Source organism: Carya illinoinensis, chromosome 1 (assembly GCF_018687715.1).
Source record: "Carya illinoinensis cultivar Pawnee chromosome 1, C.illinoinensisPawnee_v1, whole genome shotgun sequence".
Taxonomy (NCBI): domain Eukaryota; kingdom Viridiplantae; phylum Streptophyta; class Magnoliopsida; order Fagales; family Juglandaceae; genus Carya; species Carya illinoinensis.
The window spans coordinates 33373989-33390455 of record NC_056752.1 but is presented as its reverse complement, the minus strand read 5'-3'; the positions used below and the strand labels follow the sequence as shown (position 1 = coordinate 33390455).

The window sequence follows — 16467 nt, the reverse complement described above, 5'->3', positions numbered from 1 at the left end:
TTCAAAAAAAGTTCGAGAATCACATACCATGAAATAGACTTGTTGAGTTTAAGAACACTGGAGAAAGATTAATCCGAATTTTGTATGAACTAAGAGATTTATATACAATTTAGTTAATCAACCAAGAGAATTACATGTAACAAAGCTTGCTTTCTTTCAAGTGCATGGAAATGGGGTTAGAATTCCAAGATCGACTACCAAGAGACATTAACAGTTTCAATCACAACAACCAATCTGAGAAAACCACATGGTCTGACTCTAATTCAAAACCACTGTAGTGGCGGCTTTCACGCCATTAACACTTTGAAAGGTGCTTACTTTTTTTTTTGTAAGGATCCCGGTAATAGGCAGCCTTTTCTACTACACAAATGTAATTTTTATTTTTTTTTATGTTTTTAGATTTCCTAGTGGGGTAATCGAACCTATGAATGTGCGCCTACCCACACTTTCACAAGTCAGCCCTTACCACTAGTCTACCTAAAGGATTTTTCTCTTCTTTATTTATTTATTTATTTATTTATTTTTTATTTTTGATCCCTGGCTTGTCCCTTTTCTCATTTAATTCATTTCAGATCTCTTCCTAAGCCATTAGGATATGGTTCATTAGAGTCTCAAATAATTGAGGTGTAAGTCAACCAACAATGACTCAATGTAGTCTTTCTAGGCCTTCCGGGTATGTGTTGTGTGTGTTTTAGCAAAACTTTTAACATCTTTCCCTTGGTTTAACAACTAAATAAAATGGATAAATCTCTCTTTTGACATAAACTCTTATTTGTACTACTTTCCACATGTTCCATGACCTCAACAAATCTTTTTTTTTTTTTTTTTAAATGGACCAAAATATGTCTAAGGCATGCAAACAGAGAAATAAATTCTCTTCCACTCCCCAACTAGATTGTAGCATTGTCCTCAATGATGCAAGAAAAACGAAAGAATTTATACAAAGAGAGTAGTTAAGGGGCAAAACAACTAACAAAAGAACCAAAAATTCAAAAAAAATACTGAAGGAAAGAGGAAAAGGAAGTACCTGGATAGCTTTGAAAGGAATGCAGCCAAAATAAAAATAAAAACTGAAGAACAAAAGAAAACAATGAAAAGAGATGGATAGATCAAGAACCATCAATTAGGATCAAGCAACTGTAGAGTAGATTCCTCAGGTGCAAAGTTAGAAATAAAAGGCTTGAGCCTTTGACCATTAACCTTAAAAATGTTACCATTGAGAGGATTCATTATCTCTATAGCACCATAAGGAAAAACAGTTTGTACCACATAAGACCCACTCCATCGAGACCTTAACTTACCAGGGAACAAGTGTAACTGAGAGTTGTACAATAACACTTTTTGATTAGGCTCAAAAGTCTTATATTGGATGTGTTTGTCATGGAAGTTCTTCATTCTTTCTTTGGACAACTTAGAGTTGTTATAGGCATCCTTCCTCAACTCATCCAACTCAGACAACTGCAATTTTCTCACACAACCAGCTTTATCAATGTTAATATTGCATTGCTTAATGGCCCAATACGCTCTATGTTCCAACTCTACAGGCAAATGGCAAGCCTTACCATACACTAGTCTATATGGAGACATGCCCAAAATGGTTTTAAAGGCTGTTCTATAAGCCCACAAGGCATCAGACAATCTCAAAAACCAATCCTTCCTGTTTGGGTTAACTGTTTTTTCAAGAATGTTTTTAATCTCCCTATTTGCTAGTTCAGCTTGTCCATTGGTTTGAGGATGATAGGGAGTAGAGATTTTATAATGGATACCATACTTCTTCATTAAGGCCGAGAAATGCTTGTTACAAAAGTGGATGCCATTATCACTGATTATGGCTTTAGGCATGCCAAACCTTGCAAAAATGTTTTCTTTCAAAAATTTTAAAACAACTTGATGATCATTAGATTTGCAAGGGACTGCCTCAACCCACTTAGAAACATAGTCAACAGCAAGCAAAATGTATAAATAGCCATAAGAAGAAGGAAATGGTCCCATAAAATCTATCCCTCAACAATCAAAAATTTCAATCACTAGTATAGGTTGCATAGACATCATATTTCTCCTAGTGATTCCTCCTAATTTTTGACAAGGTTCACAAGTTTTATAAAAACTAAAGGCATCCTTGAACATGGTTGGCCAATAAAATCCGCTTTGAAGAATTTTGGCCACTGTTTTGTGGGCTGAAAAATGCCCACCACAAGCTTCCGTATGGCAAAAATTTAAGACACCAGAAATTTCGTCATTGGGCACACACTTCCTAATGATTTGATCTGAACAATACTTGAAAAGGTAAGGATCATCATAGAAGAACGATTTCACCTCATGCATGAATTTTCGTGTATCTTGAGCGCTCCAATGAGGTGGTGTTTGTCCTGTCACCAAGAAATTTACTATATCAGCAAACCAAGGCAAATTTTCAACTAACATAAGATGTTCATCAGGAAAAGAATCAAGAACAGGTGTCGGTTGTTCAGTTTCAGCAATTGTGAGCCTAGACAAATGGTCGGCTACCACATTCTCTACTCCTTTCTTGTCCTTGATGATAATATTGAACTCCTGGAGTAAAAGTATCCATCTAATCAACCTTGGTTTTGCATCTTTCTTTGTCAATAAATACTTGAGAGCTGCATGGTCAGTAAAGATGACTATAGGAGAACCAAGAATATATGCACGAAACTTCTCTAAAACAAATACCACAGCAAGTAATTCTTTTTTAGTAGTAGAATAATCTTTTTGAGCAAAATTCAAAGTTTTACTTGCATAGTAAATGACATAAGGAAGTTTGTTCCTACGCTGTCCAAGAACAACTCCTACAGCAAAATCACTTGCATCACACATGATTTCAAAAGAAAGTGACCAATCAGGAGGTTGAAGAATAAGAGCAGTGGTTAGCAAAGTTTTAAGCCGACAAAAAGCTTCTTGACACTTGGGTGTCCAATTAAATTTTACATCATTCATCAATAGCTTATATAGAGACTTAGAAGTAGAGCTAAAGTCTTTGATAAATCTCCTATAAAAACCCGCATGCCCAAGAAAAGATCTAATGTCTTTTATTGACTTAGGTGTAGGCAGTTTAGAAATCAACTCAATTTTTGCTCTATCTACTTCAAGTCCTCTAGATGAAACAATATGTCCCAGAACAATGCCATATTGTACCATGAAATGACACTTCTCCCAATTAAGTAGCAATTGCTTCTCTTCACATCTGGCCAAAACAGCTTATAAATTGGTTAAACAACTCTCAAATGAATCACCAAATACAGAAAAATCATCCATAAACACTTCTAGAGTGTTCTCAATCATGTCACTAAAGATGCTAAGCATGCATCTTTGAAAAGTTGCTAGTGTATTGCATAAACTAAAAGGCATTCTCCTAAAAGCAAAAGTACCAAAAGGACAAGTAAAGGTGGTCTTTTCTTGATCCTCTAGTGCTATTTCTAATTGATAGTAACCGGAGAATCCATCTAAGAAACAATAAAAGGCATGTCCAGCAACTTTTTCTAACACTTGATCAAGAAAAGGCAAAGGAAAATGATCTTTCCTAGTGGCGGCATTCAACTTCCTATAATCTATACACATGCGCCAACCAGTAGGAATCCTCGTAGGAATCGATTCATTTTGTTCATTTTTAACAATGGTAAGCCCGGATTTTTTTGGAACTACATGAATAGGACTTACCTATTTGCTATCCGAGATGGGGTAAATGATACCCACATCAAGCAATTTCAACACCTCACCTTTAACCACTTCCTTCATTGTGGGATTCAACCTTCTTTGCATTTCCCTCGAAGGCTTTGCATCATCTTCTAAATAAATTCTATGGGTACACTCCAAGGGACTTATACATTTTATATCAGCCATTGTTCACCCAATAGACTTTTTATGCTTCTTAAGGACCTCTAGCAATTTATCTTCTTGTTCACTAGTTAAGTGAGAAGAAATTACCACAGGGAAGGTGCTTTGTGGTCCTAAGAAATCATACTTCAACTCCAATGGAAGAGGTTTGAAGTCCAAAGTTGGGGATTGCTCCTCCGAAGGTTTGAGGGTTGATGTCAATGGTGGAAGTTGCTCAAATTTTGGCCTCCATGGTGGTGTAACTTGCTCACCTATTGAGGAAACAAGAGATGAGTTAGTGACATTATCAAATATTTTCAAATCTTCTTCAAATTCCTCTAAAGAGTCAATAAGTTGAAAGTAATGTGCAGAATTTTCATCAATGAAATTTTCCAGCAAATTCACTTCATGAACTTCTTCAACTTCTTGCGGTTGCCTGCAAAGATTAAAAATATTTAGCTCCAAGGTCATATTTCCAAAACTCAACTTTAAAACTCCACTTCTACAATTTATGAGTGCATTAGAAGTAGCCAAGAAGGGTCTTCCTAAGATAATAGGTGCTTGGAAAGTAGAATGATTAGTCAATTGCATGTCGAGTACGACAAAGTCTACTGGATAGTAGAATTTGTCTACTTGAACCAAAACATCTTCCACAACACCCCTTGGAATCTTAATGGACCTATCAGCCAACTGCAATGTGATAGAAGTAGATTTCAACTCACCCAATCCAAGATGAACATAAACATTATAAGGCAATAAGTTCACACTTGAACCTAAGTCTAATAATGCTTGGCCTATTTTTGAGCTCCCTATCATGCAAGCTATGGTAGGGGATCCTGGGTCCTTGTATTTGGGAGGAGTGTTGGTTTGGATAATAGCACTAACCTGTTCAGTAAGAAAAGCTTTCTTTTGCACATTCAATTTTCTTTTTACGGTACATAAATCCTTTAAAAATTTAGCATAGGTAGGAATCTGTTGAATAGCATCTAACAATGGTATATTAATCCTAACTTGCTTAAAAATTTCAAGAATTTTAGCGTGATGCTTATCTTTATGCAAAGGGGCAAACCTTTGAGGAAAAGGTGCAAGTGTAGTTCTTGGGACACTTTCAGATTTCAAAGGATCATGTGCCTCATTTTCAGAAGGAGGTTTAGAAGTGTTACCATTATTTTCTACCTCTTGAGCTGGAATGCCAATCACCTTACCACTTCTCAAGGTTGTAATAGCCTTGACTTGCTTGACATTTGAATCTCCTGCCACACTTTGAAATTGGTGGTTTTGGCCTTGGGGATTAGGCTGAGATTGTGCAGAGAACTTCCCTTTCTCTTGAGCACTCATGGTTGTAGTCGACCTTGTGACTGACCCTCGAATCTCAGCAATGGCTTGTGAATTTTGACTATTAATAGCAGCTTGGCTTTGCATGAATTGCTGAAAATTGGTGGACAGCTGCTGGAAGTTGGTGGATAATTGCTGGAAATTGTCTTCAAGGTTCTTTTCCTGGGCTGGCACCATGTGGTTGGCGTATTGAAATGGTCCTGGACCTCCTGGGGTAGTGTAGGGTACAATTTGTGAAGGACCAGCTATGTTGGGTGCAGGTAAAGCAGCTTGTTCACCCCTCCAACTGAAATTAGGGTGATTTCTCCATCCCGAATTGTAAGTATTGGAATAAGGACCTGAAAAAGATTTAGCAACCATATTAACAACATTAGATTGATCCAAGAGAACTTCTTTGAAAGCAGGAATGGTCGGGCAATCATTAGTTGAATGCCCTTGACCCTCACAAATATTACAGCTCAAGGTAATCTGAGGTACAACTTGTACTTCATTCACTTTCTTCATTTCTGTGGTTTCTAATTTCTTAGAAATCATAGCCAACCTAGCATTCAAATCATCTACTTCTCTCAGATTATATTTCCCACCCTCTGAAATTGTCCTTGAACTTTCCGACCATCATGAACATCAGATGTATCCCATGATTGTGCATTTTTAGCTAGATAATCAAAATATTCAAAAGCTTCCTCGGGTTCTTTGTTAAAAAACGCTCCATTACACATGGTCTCTACAAATTGTCTCATTTTTTGTTGCAACCCCTCATAAAAAAAACTAATGACCCTCTAATTCTCATATCCATGATGGGGACATGCATTTAAAAGGTCTTTGAATCGTTCCCAACAATGATAAAATGTTTCCACATCCTTTTGGCCAAAATTCATGATCTGTCTTTTCAAAGCATTAGTTCTATGCATGGGAAAAAATTTCTTTAAAAATTCAGTTTGCATTTCTTGCCAAGTCCTAATGGATCTTGGTCTTAAGGAATTCAACCATGTCTTAGCCTTGTCTTTTAAGGAAAATGGAAACAATTTCAATCTTATGACTTCATCAGTGCATGTTCTATCCATGAATGTGGAACACACTTCTTCAAACTCTTTGATATGCAAATAGGGGTTTTTAGATTCCATACCATGAAAGTGTGTTAACAATGGAATCATCCCGGGTTTGAAATTAAAAGCATTTGCATTAATGGGTAAAATGATGCAAGAAGGTGTGCTAGTCCTAACAGGCTGAAGATACTCTCTAAGAGTCCTGTTTGGATTCTCTACTTCCCTATCACGATGCTCATTTTCAGCCATGATGCTATCAGTGTCTGATGATGATTCTACAGAAGATGATGTAGAGCTAAAAGATGTCAATGATTGTGTCCTAAACAATCGAGATGTACGGTCTCTAGTCCAACTAGTCATACAAACAAGAGCAGATAATCAAAGACCATGAAAAATAAACAAAGAGAAAGGAAAAAGATTAGATATCACCCAGGCTGTGAAAAGGTTCACAGCTCCACAATGTCCTCTTAGTAGTGGAGGAATGCTCTAATAAGCACCAGTTGTCCCTGGCAATGGCGCCAAAAACTTGACTCGTGGTCGAATGTGCTTCCAAGTGTAGAAGTGTCAAGTTGTATCAAGGATAAGTCCAGGATCGTATTCCATAGGAACAAAGGGTTATCAAAGCGTATATGAGATTTTTGAGTAACAAATGTGTCGACTATGAGAGATGAAAATAAAATGAAAATGCAATGCAAAAATAATCGAAGTTTGAATTAGAGTTTCTAATCAAAAAGGCAAATTAACAAACACTTGGGTTGGGTTTGAGACTCTTTATTTTGGATTCTAGATAATTTTCTCGATTAACAACCCAATCAAGGCATTGATAATCGGAAGATAAATAGTTAAGCTCAAGTTTTGCAATATTTTCCTAAGGGATTCTCTACTTTACTAGCCAAACACACATTAACAAACAACTTGGTGAGGCCTTGATAATTTTCAAGCTTTTGTTGTGCCTTACGTCAACAACAAAACAAGAGCAAAAGCCACAATCTATTTTCAATTTAAATCCGACTAGTAACATAGTGAAATCAACAATTATCAACAAAATATTGCATTAAACTAGAACCTAAAATAAATTAAATCTCATTCCACAACCCAAGTTTCTAAAATTAGCTACACATGATGTTTCTATCGGTAAAAATAAATCTAAGTTGAGTCATGACAAAATCTGAGAAAATATCTGAATGAGATAAATCCTAGAGATGCTGCCACTGCCCGTAGGAAAACAAACACTAGAATGAAAACTGAAATGTAAATTTAGAAAATAAAATGAAAAACAAACCAGAAGAGAAATGAAGAAACAGCCGAATGGAACTTAAAAGAAAGGTCTTAAGAGAAATAAAATAAAAAGCAATCAACAATGCTGTCCAACCAACCGGAAATAAACTAAGACCACCAAAAAAATAAACTAAAAAGCTAAAAGAAAGAATTAAAACTCTGCTGCAGCTGCCTCTGTCCTGCTGTGTCTCCGTTTGCTGCATCGAAGGTTTCCAATGAAACAGAGTGAACAATAAAACCAGCTGTTCTATGTCTGAACCGAAAAGAAGGAAAATTAAAATAGAAACTGAAACTCCACTTCTGCTATTTTCCATCTTAAACGAAAAAGAAAGCAAAAAGAAAGAACAAAACTAACAACTCTCAGCTAAGCTACTCCTTTAGCCGAATGAATACGAAATGAAACAGAAAAGAAAACTAAAAAAAACTCCTCAGCGTTTGAAACGAAAAAGGAAAGAAAGAAAATAACAACTCAAAGCTAAGCTCCCCCACTCCTCTGAAAACCTCCAGCTATGAAGACCAAAAAGCCAAACGAAAAAAAATGCAGAAAAATGAAAACCACCCCTTCTTCTGCTGTCCGAATCCCTCCTCCTGCTCTCAGTGCTGCTGCTTCCAAAAGCTGTTTCCTGTCGCTGCTTCCCGTCCACATGAAAAAGAAATAAAAAAAACTGTTGTTGCACGTTCAACTTCCATGTGCAACAACAAGAAAAGTGAAGTGAACAGCCTTGCTGGTCTGCATGTGTGAACTGGTTTCTTTTTGCTGCTGTACAGCGTGTGTGAGTCTACTGCATGTGTGTTGCATGTGTGTGTCCGAATACTTTGTTGGTTTTGCATGTGTATTGCATGTTGGTCTGCATGTGTGCATTGCATGTGTTTGAATGAGTGGTTGTTGTCCATGTGATTTTGCTTGTGTAAATGGTCTGCATGTTTGCATGTGTTGGTCCGTTGCATGGTGTCCGAATGAGGCCATCTGCCAGCTCCCTCCATACGTATCTGTCAATGTCTTCCAAGCTTTTCTGGCAGTCGTAATGTTCTTAATATCCAAAAATGGCTATGGGCCGCATGAAATCTGGATCACATGTAATGCCATGAAGTTCTCCCGTCCTTTTCCTGGAAAGGGTTCGTCTGTTTGTTGAAAGTCTTGCCAAAGATCTTGAGACAGCAAGTACATTTTCACCCGAACCTTCCATTCCTCATATTTATTTTGGTCATGAAGCAGTATTGCTTAAGGAACAAACGCAGCACTAAAGGCGGTTGATGAAATAGCACCATATGTTGTAATGGTGATGATATCCCTACATGCAATGTACGTATTGTATTATTGTGAAGGAAGATCAATCTTTTGCCAAGTACTAAATTTAAAAGTGAAAATAAATTCATTACTTATAATTTCTAGCAACCTAGCATAAATAAAACTACGCACAAAATCAGTATCATGCTTTTATGTAAGAGGAGGTGCAGTAATGATCTTACTATTTGGCCAGAGGAAGAGAGAAAATAACAAAATATATAATGAGCAATTAATGGCCAGAGGAACATGCATGCAGATTAGTAGCTAGAAAACACTTCGATTCACTTCCATGAACAACTTAGATCAGTGGTTCCGTCTACATGGCCACGAACTAATTCACTTCCACACACTTTGCGGCAGACTTCCAGACTTCAATATTAGAATTTGATGCATAATTAAGTGTTCAATCTTTATTTGATAAAATAAATGACTCATTTAAACAACTTAATTATGCAATTCTAACCCTTTATCAGTACCTTACTTTTGTCGAGCCACTCGCTATTTTCCTTACCCACGTGGGTTCCTGGAGGTTTGTCTAGTTCAGTTAGAGGTCTTGACCTAAGTTTACTTTATCTAGTTCAACCTCCATACTTGAAATGCTTTTAGGGGTTTGGGTTCCTTTGTCCTTCTCCAATAATGAAACCTCGTAAATCATAGAGGAAGGACTTTGGTTTTGCACTTGAGTGAAAGCTTCTAAACAGTTACCTGTCACCTTTTGAGTGGTTGGGGGCATCTCGACTGCCACTTGACTTTTTCCTCCTTGGAGTCCACATTTCACCTCTCCCATTGAGATCTCCTCCTACATCTTAGTTGACTTCTCCTGTTGACCAGTATGGCCTCTTGGCATGGGCTTTCTATCATCTCTGACACTATCTTCTCCCTAATCTTCTCAATGATTATTGCTACCGTTCTTTCCACCGTTAGCGTCACCATTTCCACCACTCTTTGACCCACCATATTTACGGACATTGAATATATTTGAGTGCACCGGTTGAGCTCGCAACCAGGAACCAAACTATAGGGGAGCCTGGTCTTCTTCTTGGTTCTCGTACCATAGCTTGTTGCAGTTTTTAACTTTGTGGTAGAGGATTCCACAATGAAAACAAAAGTTCTGGAGTCTCTCGTATTTGAAGGAGATCCAGTATTCTTTCTCTTCGAATAGCATCCACTTTCCCCTGAGCAGAGGTTTGTGAATGTCCACTGCTACCCTCACCCTTAAGCACCTCCCCCATGTACGTCCATCTAATTTTGTTTCAACGAGGATGACATGGCCTGTAGAGGCTGCGAATTGTGCTCCTACTTCCTCATTCATGGTGGCCAGAGTCAGGTTGTGTAATTGAACCCAGAAAGGCTCGTATCGGAACTGTATTCTGTTGATAGAGATTGTTTCATCTACCTCCTGCAGTGATAACAAGCTTCTGTCTAAAAACCATGGTCTGCCACCAAGGACCTTGTCTTTGTCTTCCAGTTTTTGAAACTCTATGATAAAGCTTTGGTCGCCTATCTCAATGAATCTCACCCAGCCTTCTAACCTCCACACCTGAGACATGGTGGTTTTGAAAGCCTCACTGTTAACAGTCCTCTCCGCCATTGCTCTGCCAACAATGTAGTGCTCTTTCTTTCTGTCTTCCTTCTTTAAACCTTCTAGTTTCACTTGGAAAGGGGCACTTTCTTTTGTTGTTAGTTGCAGTCCTTCCCATCGCTTAACCAAATCCTCTGCCTCCATCACTCTATCTATTACTACTGAAGATCCTTATACAAAACTCACCAAAGTGAGACTGAAAGCCTTAGTTTAAGAAACTAAGGCACTGGAGCCTCACTCTAACTCACTCGAGAAAAGAAGGCACTCCATTTCACTCTGACAGCTATTTTATCTTTGTTGATTAGTTCGCATGAATTGCATATTCCATCTACAATATTTTAGGTTAATTTTGATTCTTATTTCTTATTCAAAAGAATAACTCAAAGAAAAATATCTAAAACTAATATACTTAACACGAAGTGCACAAAAATGACAAACGTCAAACTTGATTATATATATTTAAAAAATAATAATTTAATCTTAAAAAAATAGTCATTTTATAGTATTTACAATTTTACTACAAGTACCCAAATTGAACGCCCCTTTTTTTTTTTAATATAGAAACAAAAATGTAAATAAGGAATATAAATAAAATTTTCCTATATTTCATATTTTACTTTTTCAAATGGAAAACATATAATATAGAAACAAAAACGTTTCAAGACTGGTACTCAATTTGGCCATTGTGTAAGGGTAGTATTGCCATATCAACAAAATCATATTGATCATCAATTGTCCAGCTCTGATCAAGTCGACTTCCAACTTTCCATCACATATAAATGTAGAAGAGAATCTCATTAATCCCAGTGCAAAATTAATGTTCATTCCCACAGGGAACACCACATGCACTTCAATGACCAACAGATCTAACAACCTTCAACACACAGTCATATTTTGAGGCCATCACCAGAAAGCCCCCTTCTCTCTCTCATCTCTTTCTCTCTACCTTCTTTTTAAAAAGTCTCAAACCCTAGTGTGGCCGAACTAGGGGAGAGGAGCATTGGCTCCTCCCTTCCATTCCCGTTCCCTCTTCCCCTCTATTTCTCTTCATCCTTTTCTCTTTGATTCCGGCGTTTTTTCTTTCATTTTGGGTTCTGGTGTTTTTTGGTGGAGATGTTTCGATCTGTTGGCTTCTAGAGTTTGACGCCATCCATGCGCACCACAACGGACCTTCCAATGTGCCGATCTGTCGGAAGGGAGAGGAAGTTCGCCGAACGCAGTGGCAAGTTGATAGTAAGCGTGGTCCGTAGTAGGGTGAATGAAGTTCAAATACTTCCACCTAGAATGCATTTTTGTAGCTACATGCGGCTTATCTAGGACCGGGGCATCCGTCTTCTCAGGAGTTGATCTTCATTTCATGCTCAGAGGGTGGCGCGTGGATCCCACGCTCCTATATAGCCCTTACAGGCATTTCTGTTTCGTTGTTTTAAGTTTTATTTAGATTAATCTTTGTTTGGTTCATGGTTTTACCATAATAAAATTACAAGTCTCTTAGACTTTATGTCTAAAGAGTTGTTTCCCTTGGACTTAAGTCTGTAGGGTGTTTTACTACCTCATTCGTTGAACAGGGTAGGAGGTTGCTTACACTCTATTTTGGATAGAGTGGTGTTTGTCTTTCAAACAATGGTTTGGTGAGGCTGCAGCAAAGGCAAGGCCATGTTAGTCACATGTGTGTACTGGGGATCGTTTAAAGATTTAAGTTGGCTTGTAATGTGAATTGCAAGTCCAGATTGTAAAGCCCAACTTCAATGAATGCAATATGCGTTTTTATCAAAAAAGAAAAAAAGAAAAACACACTCACACTAGTCTTTCTCCATGTATAATTGTATGTTCTACTGTAGCAATCTTCTATTTGCAAAATTTTTATTCAAGAAATCATGAGCTTAAGGCATATAAGAGCATCCACGTTAACTTCATCTTTTTTTTTTGAAAACAAACATCAATATCTTGTATTCATTCATCATTCTGTAACTACACTTTTGTCCTTCAGTATACAAAATTGTATACCTTTAGGACCCTTTTCAATCCATACTCTTTCCTCATTTATAGTAAAATAAACTTTAGCAAGAAAATGAGCTACACAATTACTTTCTATATATGAATGTATAACCTTCCAACTAATCCTATTTCTCAGCACCTCTTTAATATCTACAACTATCTGACCATGCCATTCCCAGCTTGATCAAGGATTATTTACTGCCCGTACCACATTCAGAGCATCCCCTTCAAAGATCACTTTTGTCATGTTCAAGTCTGCACATAGTTTCATAGCCCGCCACAAAGCCTGCAGCTCAGCCACTAAAGGATCGCGCACATTCCCCTTCTGTGAACATAATGAAACCAGCACATCCCCCTTCTCATCCCTTATCACTACACCAATCCCCATCCTACCGTCTTTTAGATTTAATGCAGCATCCCAATTACTTTAACTTGTTCTTCTGTAGGAGCCTTCCATCTACAAGATCTCCTCCCCCTTATGCTTGCATCTTGATTCTTACTACCCTGCTGTTGAGCTTGCTAGAATTGGAGCAAACTGTCAGCAGCTTGTTTGAATATCAAGTCAGGCTTTTCAAATTTGTTCTAAAAAACAAGACAATTTCACCTCAACCAAATTCTTCTTAGAACCACTGCCATCAACTCCATATCTTCTCTACATAGCTTTTCACACCAGTCTGCCCACAACTCTTGCATCTCCCTTTCATTCGAAACCCATTTCTGTACAGGACTGGAATTTTCTACCCAAACATCCATAGCTCCACCACAACTCCATAAGGCATGTGATACTGTTTCCTTCTGAATTTTACATACTGGGTAGTAATAGTCTTTTACAATCTTTCTACAGACCAAGTTCATCTTTATAGGCAAACAATTATTCAAAGCTTTCCATAGAAACATTTTAACTACACCAGGCACATTCAACTTCTACAATGTCTTCCAATTTTCTGTGTTCTTTCTTGATACCTCTCCCCTTTCCTTATTTCTTCTACATATTTCCAGATGATATGTACTTTTAACCATTGAATTGTCCATTCTTTGTATGAGCCCATATTAGTTTATCTAGTAACCCTGATAACCTAATGGGTGAAGTATAGACTAATGCAGCCTCTTCTTCATTCAGAATACCCTTAATCATCTCTTCCTTCCATGTCTTAGTACCCTCATCAATCAATTCTACAACCTTTGCATCTACTTTAAGTAGTGTTCTAGGAGTTTGTACCCGCAAAGTGGACAGTTTTGGTATCCATTTATCCCCCTATATGTTAATATGCCTTCCATTCCCTACTCTCCACACCAACCCTTCTTTTAATAACTCCAATGATCCCTATAGACTCCTCTATATAATAGATGGTCTATGTCCAAATTTTGAATCCTGTATCTTGGAGTGCCTGAAGTACTTATCTTTTAGGACCAAAGAAGCCATAGATTGAGGTTTTGTCAAGACTCTCCAACATTGCTTTGCTAGTAAAGCCATATTAAAACTTTCAATCTCTCTAAATCCCAATCCACCACCAATCTTTAATGTCCCCGATTTTGCCCAACTCTTCCATTGGATTTTACTGTCATCTTTCTTGAAACCCCACCAGAATTTTGCCATCTGAGCTGCTATCTCCTTACATAACTTCTTTAGGAGCTTAAAAACTGACATGTAGTAGGTTGGTACAACTTGTATAACAACCTTCAACAACACCTCCTTACTTGAAGGTGATAAGAACTGATTTTTCTAGTTGCTAAGCTTCTTCCATACTCTATCCTTTATCACTCTGAAAGAATTATACTTAGATCTACCAACCATAATTGGTAAACCTAAGTATTTTTCACAATTACTCAGCTGCCTAGCTCCAATATCCTTCATGATTCCTTTTTTTACAGCTTCTTGGGCTCTTTGACTGAAGAAAATTGTGGTTTTATGCTTATTTAAGCTCTGCCCTGAGGCCTCTTCATACAATTCTAGGATGCTTCTTATCTTCTTCCATTCTTTCCAGCCAGCCTTTCCAAAAATGATGCAGTTATTTGCAAAAAGTAAATGGGTGACCCTTGTACGTCCTTGTGCCACTACACACCTTTTAATTCTGATCTTCTTTCTGCATTGTTCAGCACCGCACTTAAACCTTCTAAACACAGAAGGAAAAGATAAGGAGACAATGGATCTCCTTATCTTTAATCCTCTTGTAGGCATAATAGTCTCACCTGGTTTTCCATTTATTAATGTAGCATATGATGCTGAGGATATACACTGCATGATCAACCCAATCCACCTATTTTCAAATCCCAACTTCCTCATGATCGCCTCAAGATAAGACCATTCTACCCTATCACATGCCTTAGAAATATCCAGTTTTAGAGCCATGCTACCCACTTACTTCTTTGCCTCGTTTGCATAGAGTGAAGTACTTCATAGACTGTTATTATATTGTTTGAGATTAACCTCCTTGGAATGAAAGCACTTTGGCTTCTTGAGATGATAGCATCCATGACTTTCTTTAGTCTATTAGCAAGAGTTTTGGCTATAAGATTATACACAACATTACATAAACTTATTGGCCTAAACTCATTTACTGATTTGGGATCACTAACCTTGGGAATCAAGGCTATATAAGTGTGATTTAGGGCTGTATATATCCTTCCACCATTTAGAAATTAAAGCACTGGTCCACACACATTACTTCCCACAATATGCCAAAAGGATTGGAAGAAACAAGTTCCAAATCCATCGGGTCCTGGTGATTTTAAAGGCCTCATCCTCTTTAAAGCCTCCTCTACCTCCTCCCTTTTAAAGTCCTTTTCTAAGGCTTCATTCATTTCATCTGACACTTTTCTCTCTATCTTAGCTAGGCATTTACTGATCTTTTCAACTCTTGGATTAGTAGTCCTATACACCTCATCAAAATGTTTCTTGAAAGCCTCTACAACTCCATCCTACTCAGATCTCAAAATCCCCATGCCATCAACAATTGAAAGGATTTTACTCTTTTTCTCTGATTTGTACATTCATGAAAAAATCTTGTGTTTCTGTACCAAGACTATACCGGTTCCTCTTTTCCCTTTGATTCCAAATTGTATCCTCCTGTTCCAACAATTCTTCCGCCTGCTTGTACAACCTTTTTAACCCTTCTACATTATGGGGTCCCAAATCCTCTTGTACTTCTTTTATTTTTATTTTTTGTAATCAATTCAATCCCTTTTACTCTCCCTCTATCTTTTCTCTTAAAACATCTACTGAGTATCCCACTACATGATTTCAATCGAGACTGCACCAGTGTCACAGAATCACCTATCAGTATCCCATCATTCCACACTTGCCTTATCTTTAATTCACAATCATCTTCTTTAACCCAGCTTGCCTCAAATCTAAATGGAACTTGCCAATTTCTTTGTCTCTCTGTAACCCCTCCTATTGATACCATTAAACGCAAATGGTCTGAACTTCTCACTGGCAGCCCTTCCACTCTTACCCTTCTGAACGTCTCCTTCCATTCTCTGTTGGCCACATATCTATCTAACCTCTCTTTTATGAAAGATAGGTCAGAATGCCTATTACTCCATGTATAGAATCCATTACAGCATCCCAAATCATAAAGTAAGTTGTCCTCCAACATTTCTCTTAATTGATTCAGACCTCTGCCTGCCCCCCACCTTTTCATTTTAGAAAAGAATCTCATTGAAGTCCCCCATCACACACCAAGGTGTCTTCTCTCTTGGCTTTAAGCTTCACAATAAATCCCATGATAGCTTTCTTTTCCCAGTTTCAGGATGACCATAGAATCCTGTAAAGAGCCAACTCTTCCCCTTCTTCCTTGATCTCAGCATCAATGTGTCAACTAGAGTAATTCTTGATTTTCACTTCATCACCACTTCTCCAAAACAAAGCTGAACCTCCCTTCTTGCCCACAGGATCAACTGCAAGACAACCTTCCATTACCAATCTTCTTTTCATACTATCTAACCTCCCTACTTTGATCATAGTTTCAATCAAAAAAATAACATTGGCCTTCTTTTCCTTTGCCATTTGGCAAAGGTCCTGAACTGTCCGAGGGTCTGTCCGAGGGTTGCCAAACCCTCGACAGTTCCAGCTTATAATATTCGTAATACTAGGCCAGACTACTCGG

At 37.8% G+C, this 16467-nt stretch overlaps 1 protein-coding gene across 1 annotated transcript; it reads right to left on the bottom strand.

Moving 5' to 3' along the window:
- Nucleotides 1–9793: 9793 nt before the first annotated feature.
- On the bottom strand, nucleotides 9794–10504 carry LOC122290790. Its single transcript, XM_043098474.1, has one exon. The coding sequence runs from the start codon at nucleotides 10502–10504 to the stop codon at nucleotides 9794–9796; it is 711 nt and encodes a 236-aa protein (XP_042954408.1).
- Between the last annotated feature and the right edge of the window lie 5963 nt (nucleotides 10505–16467).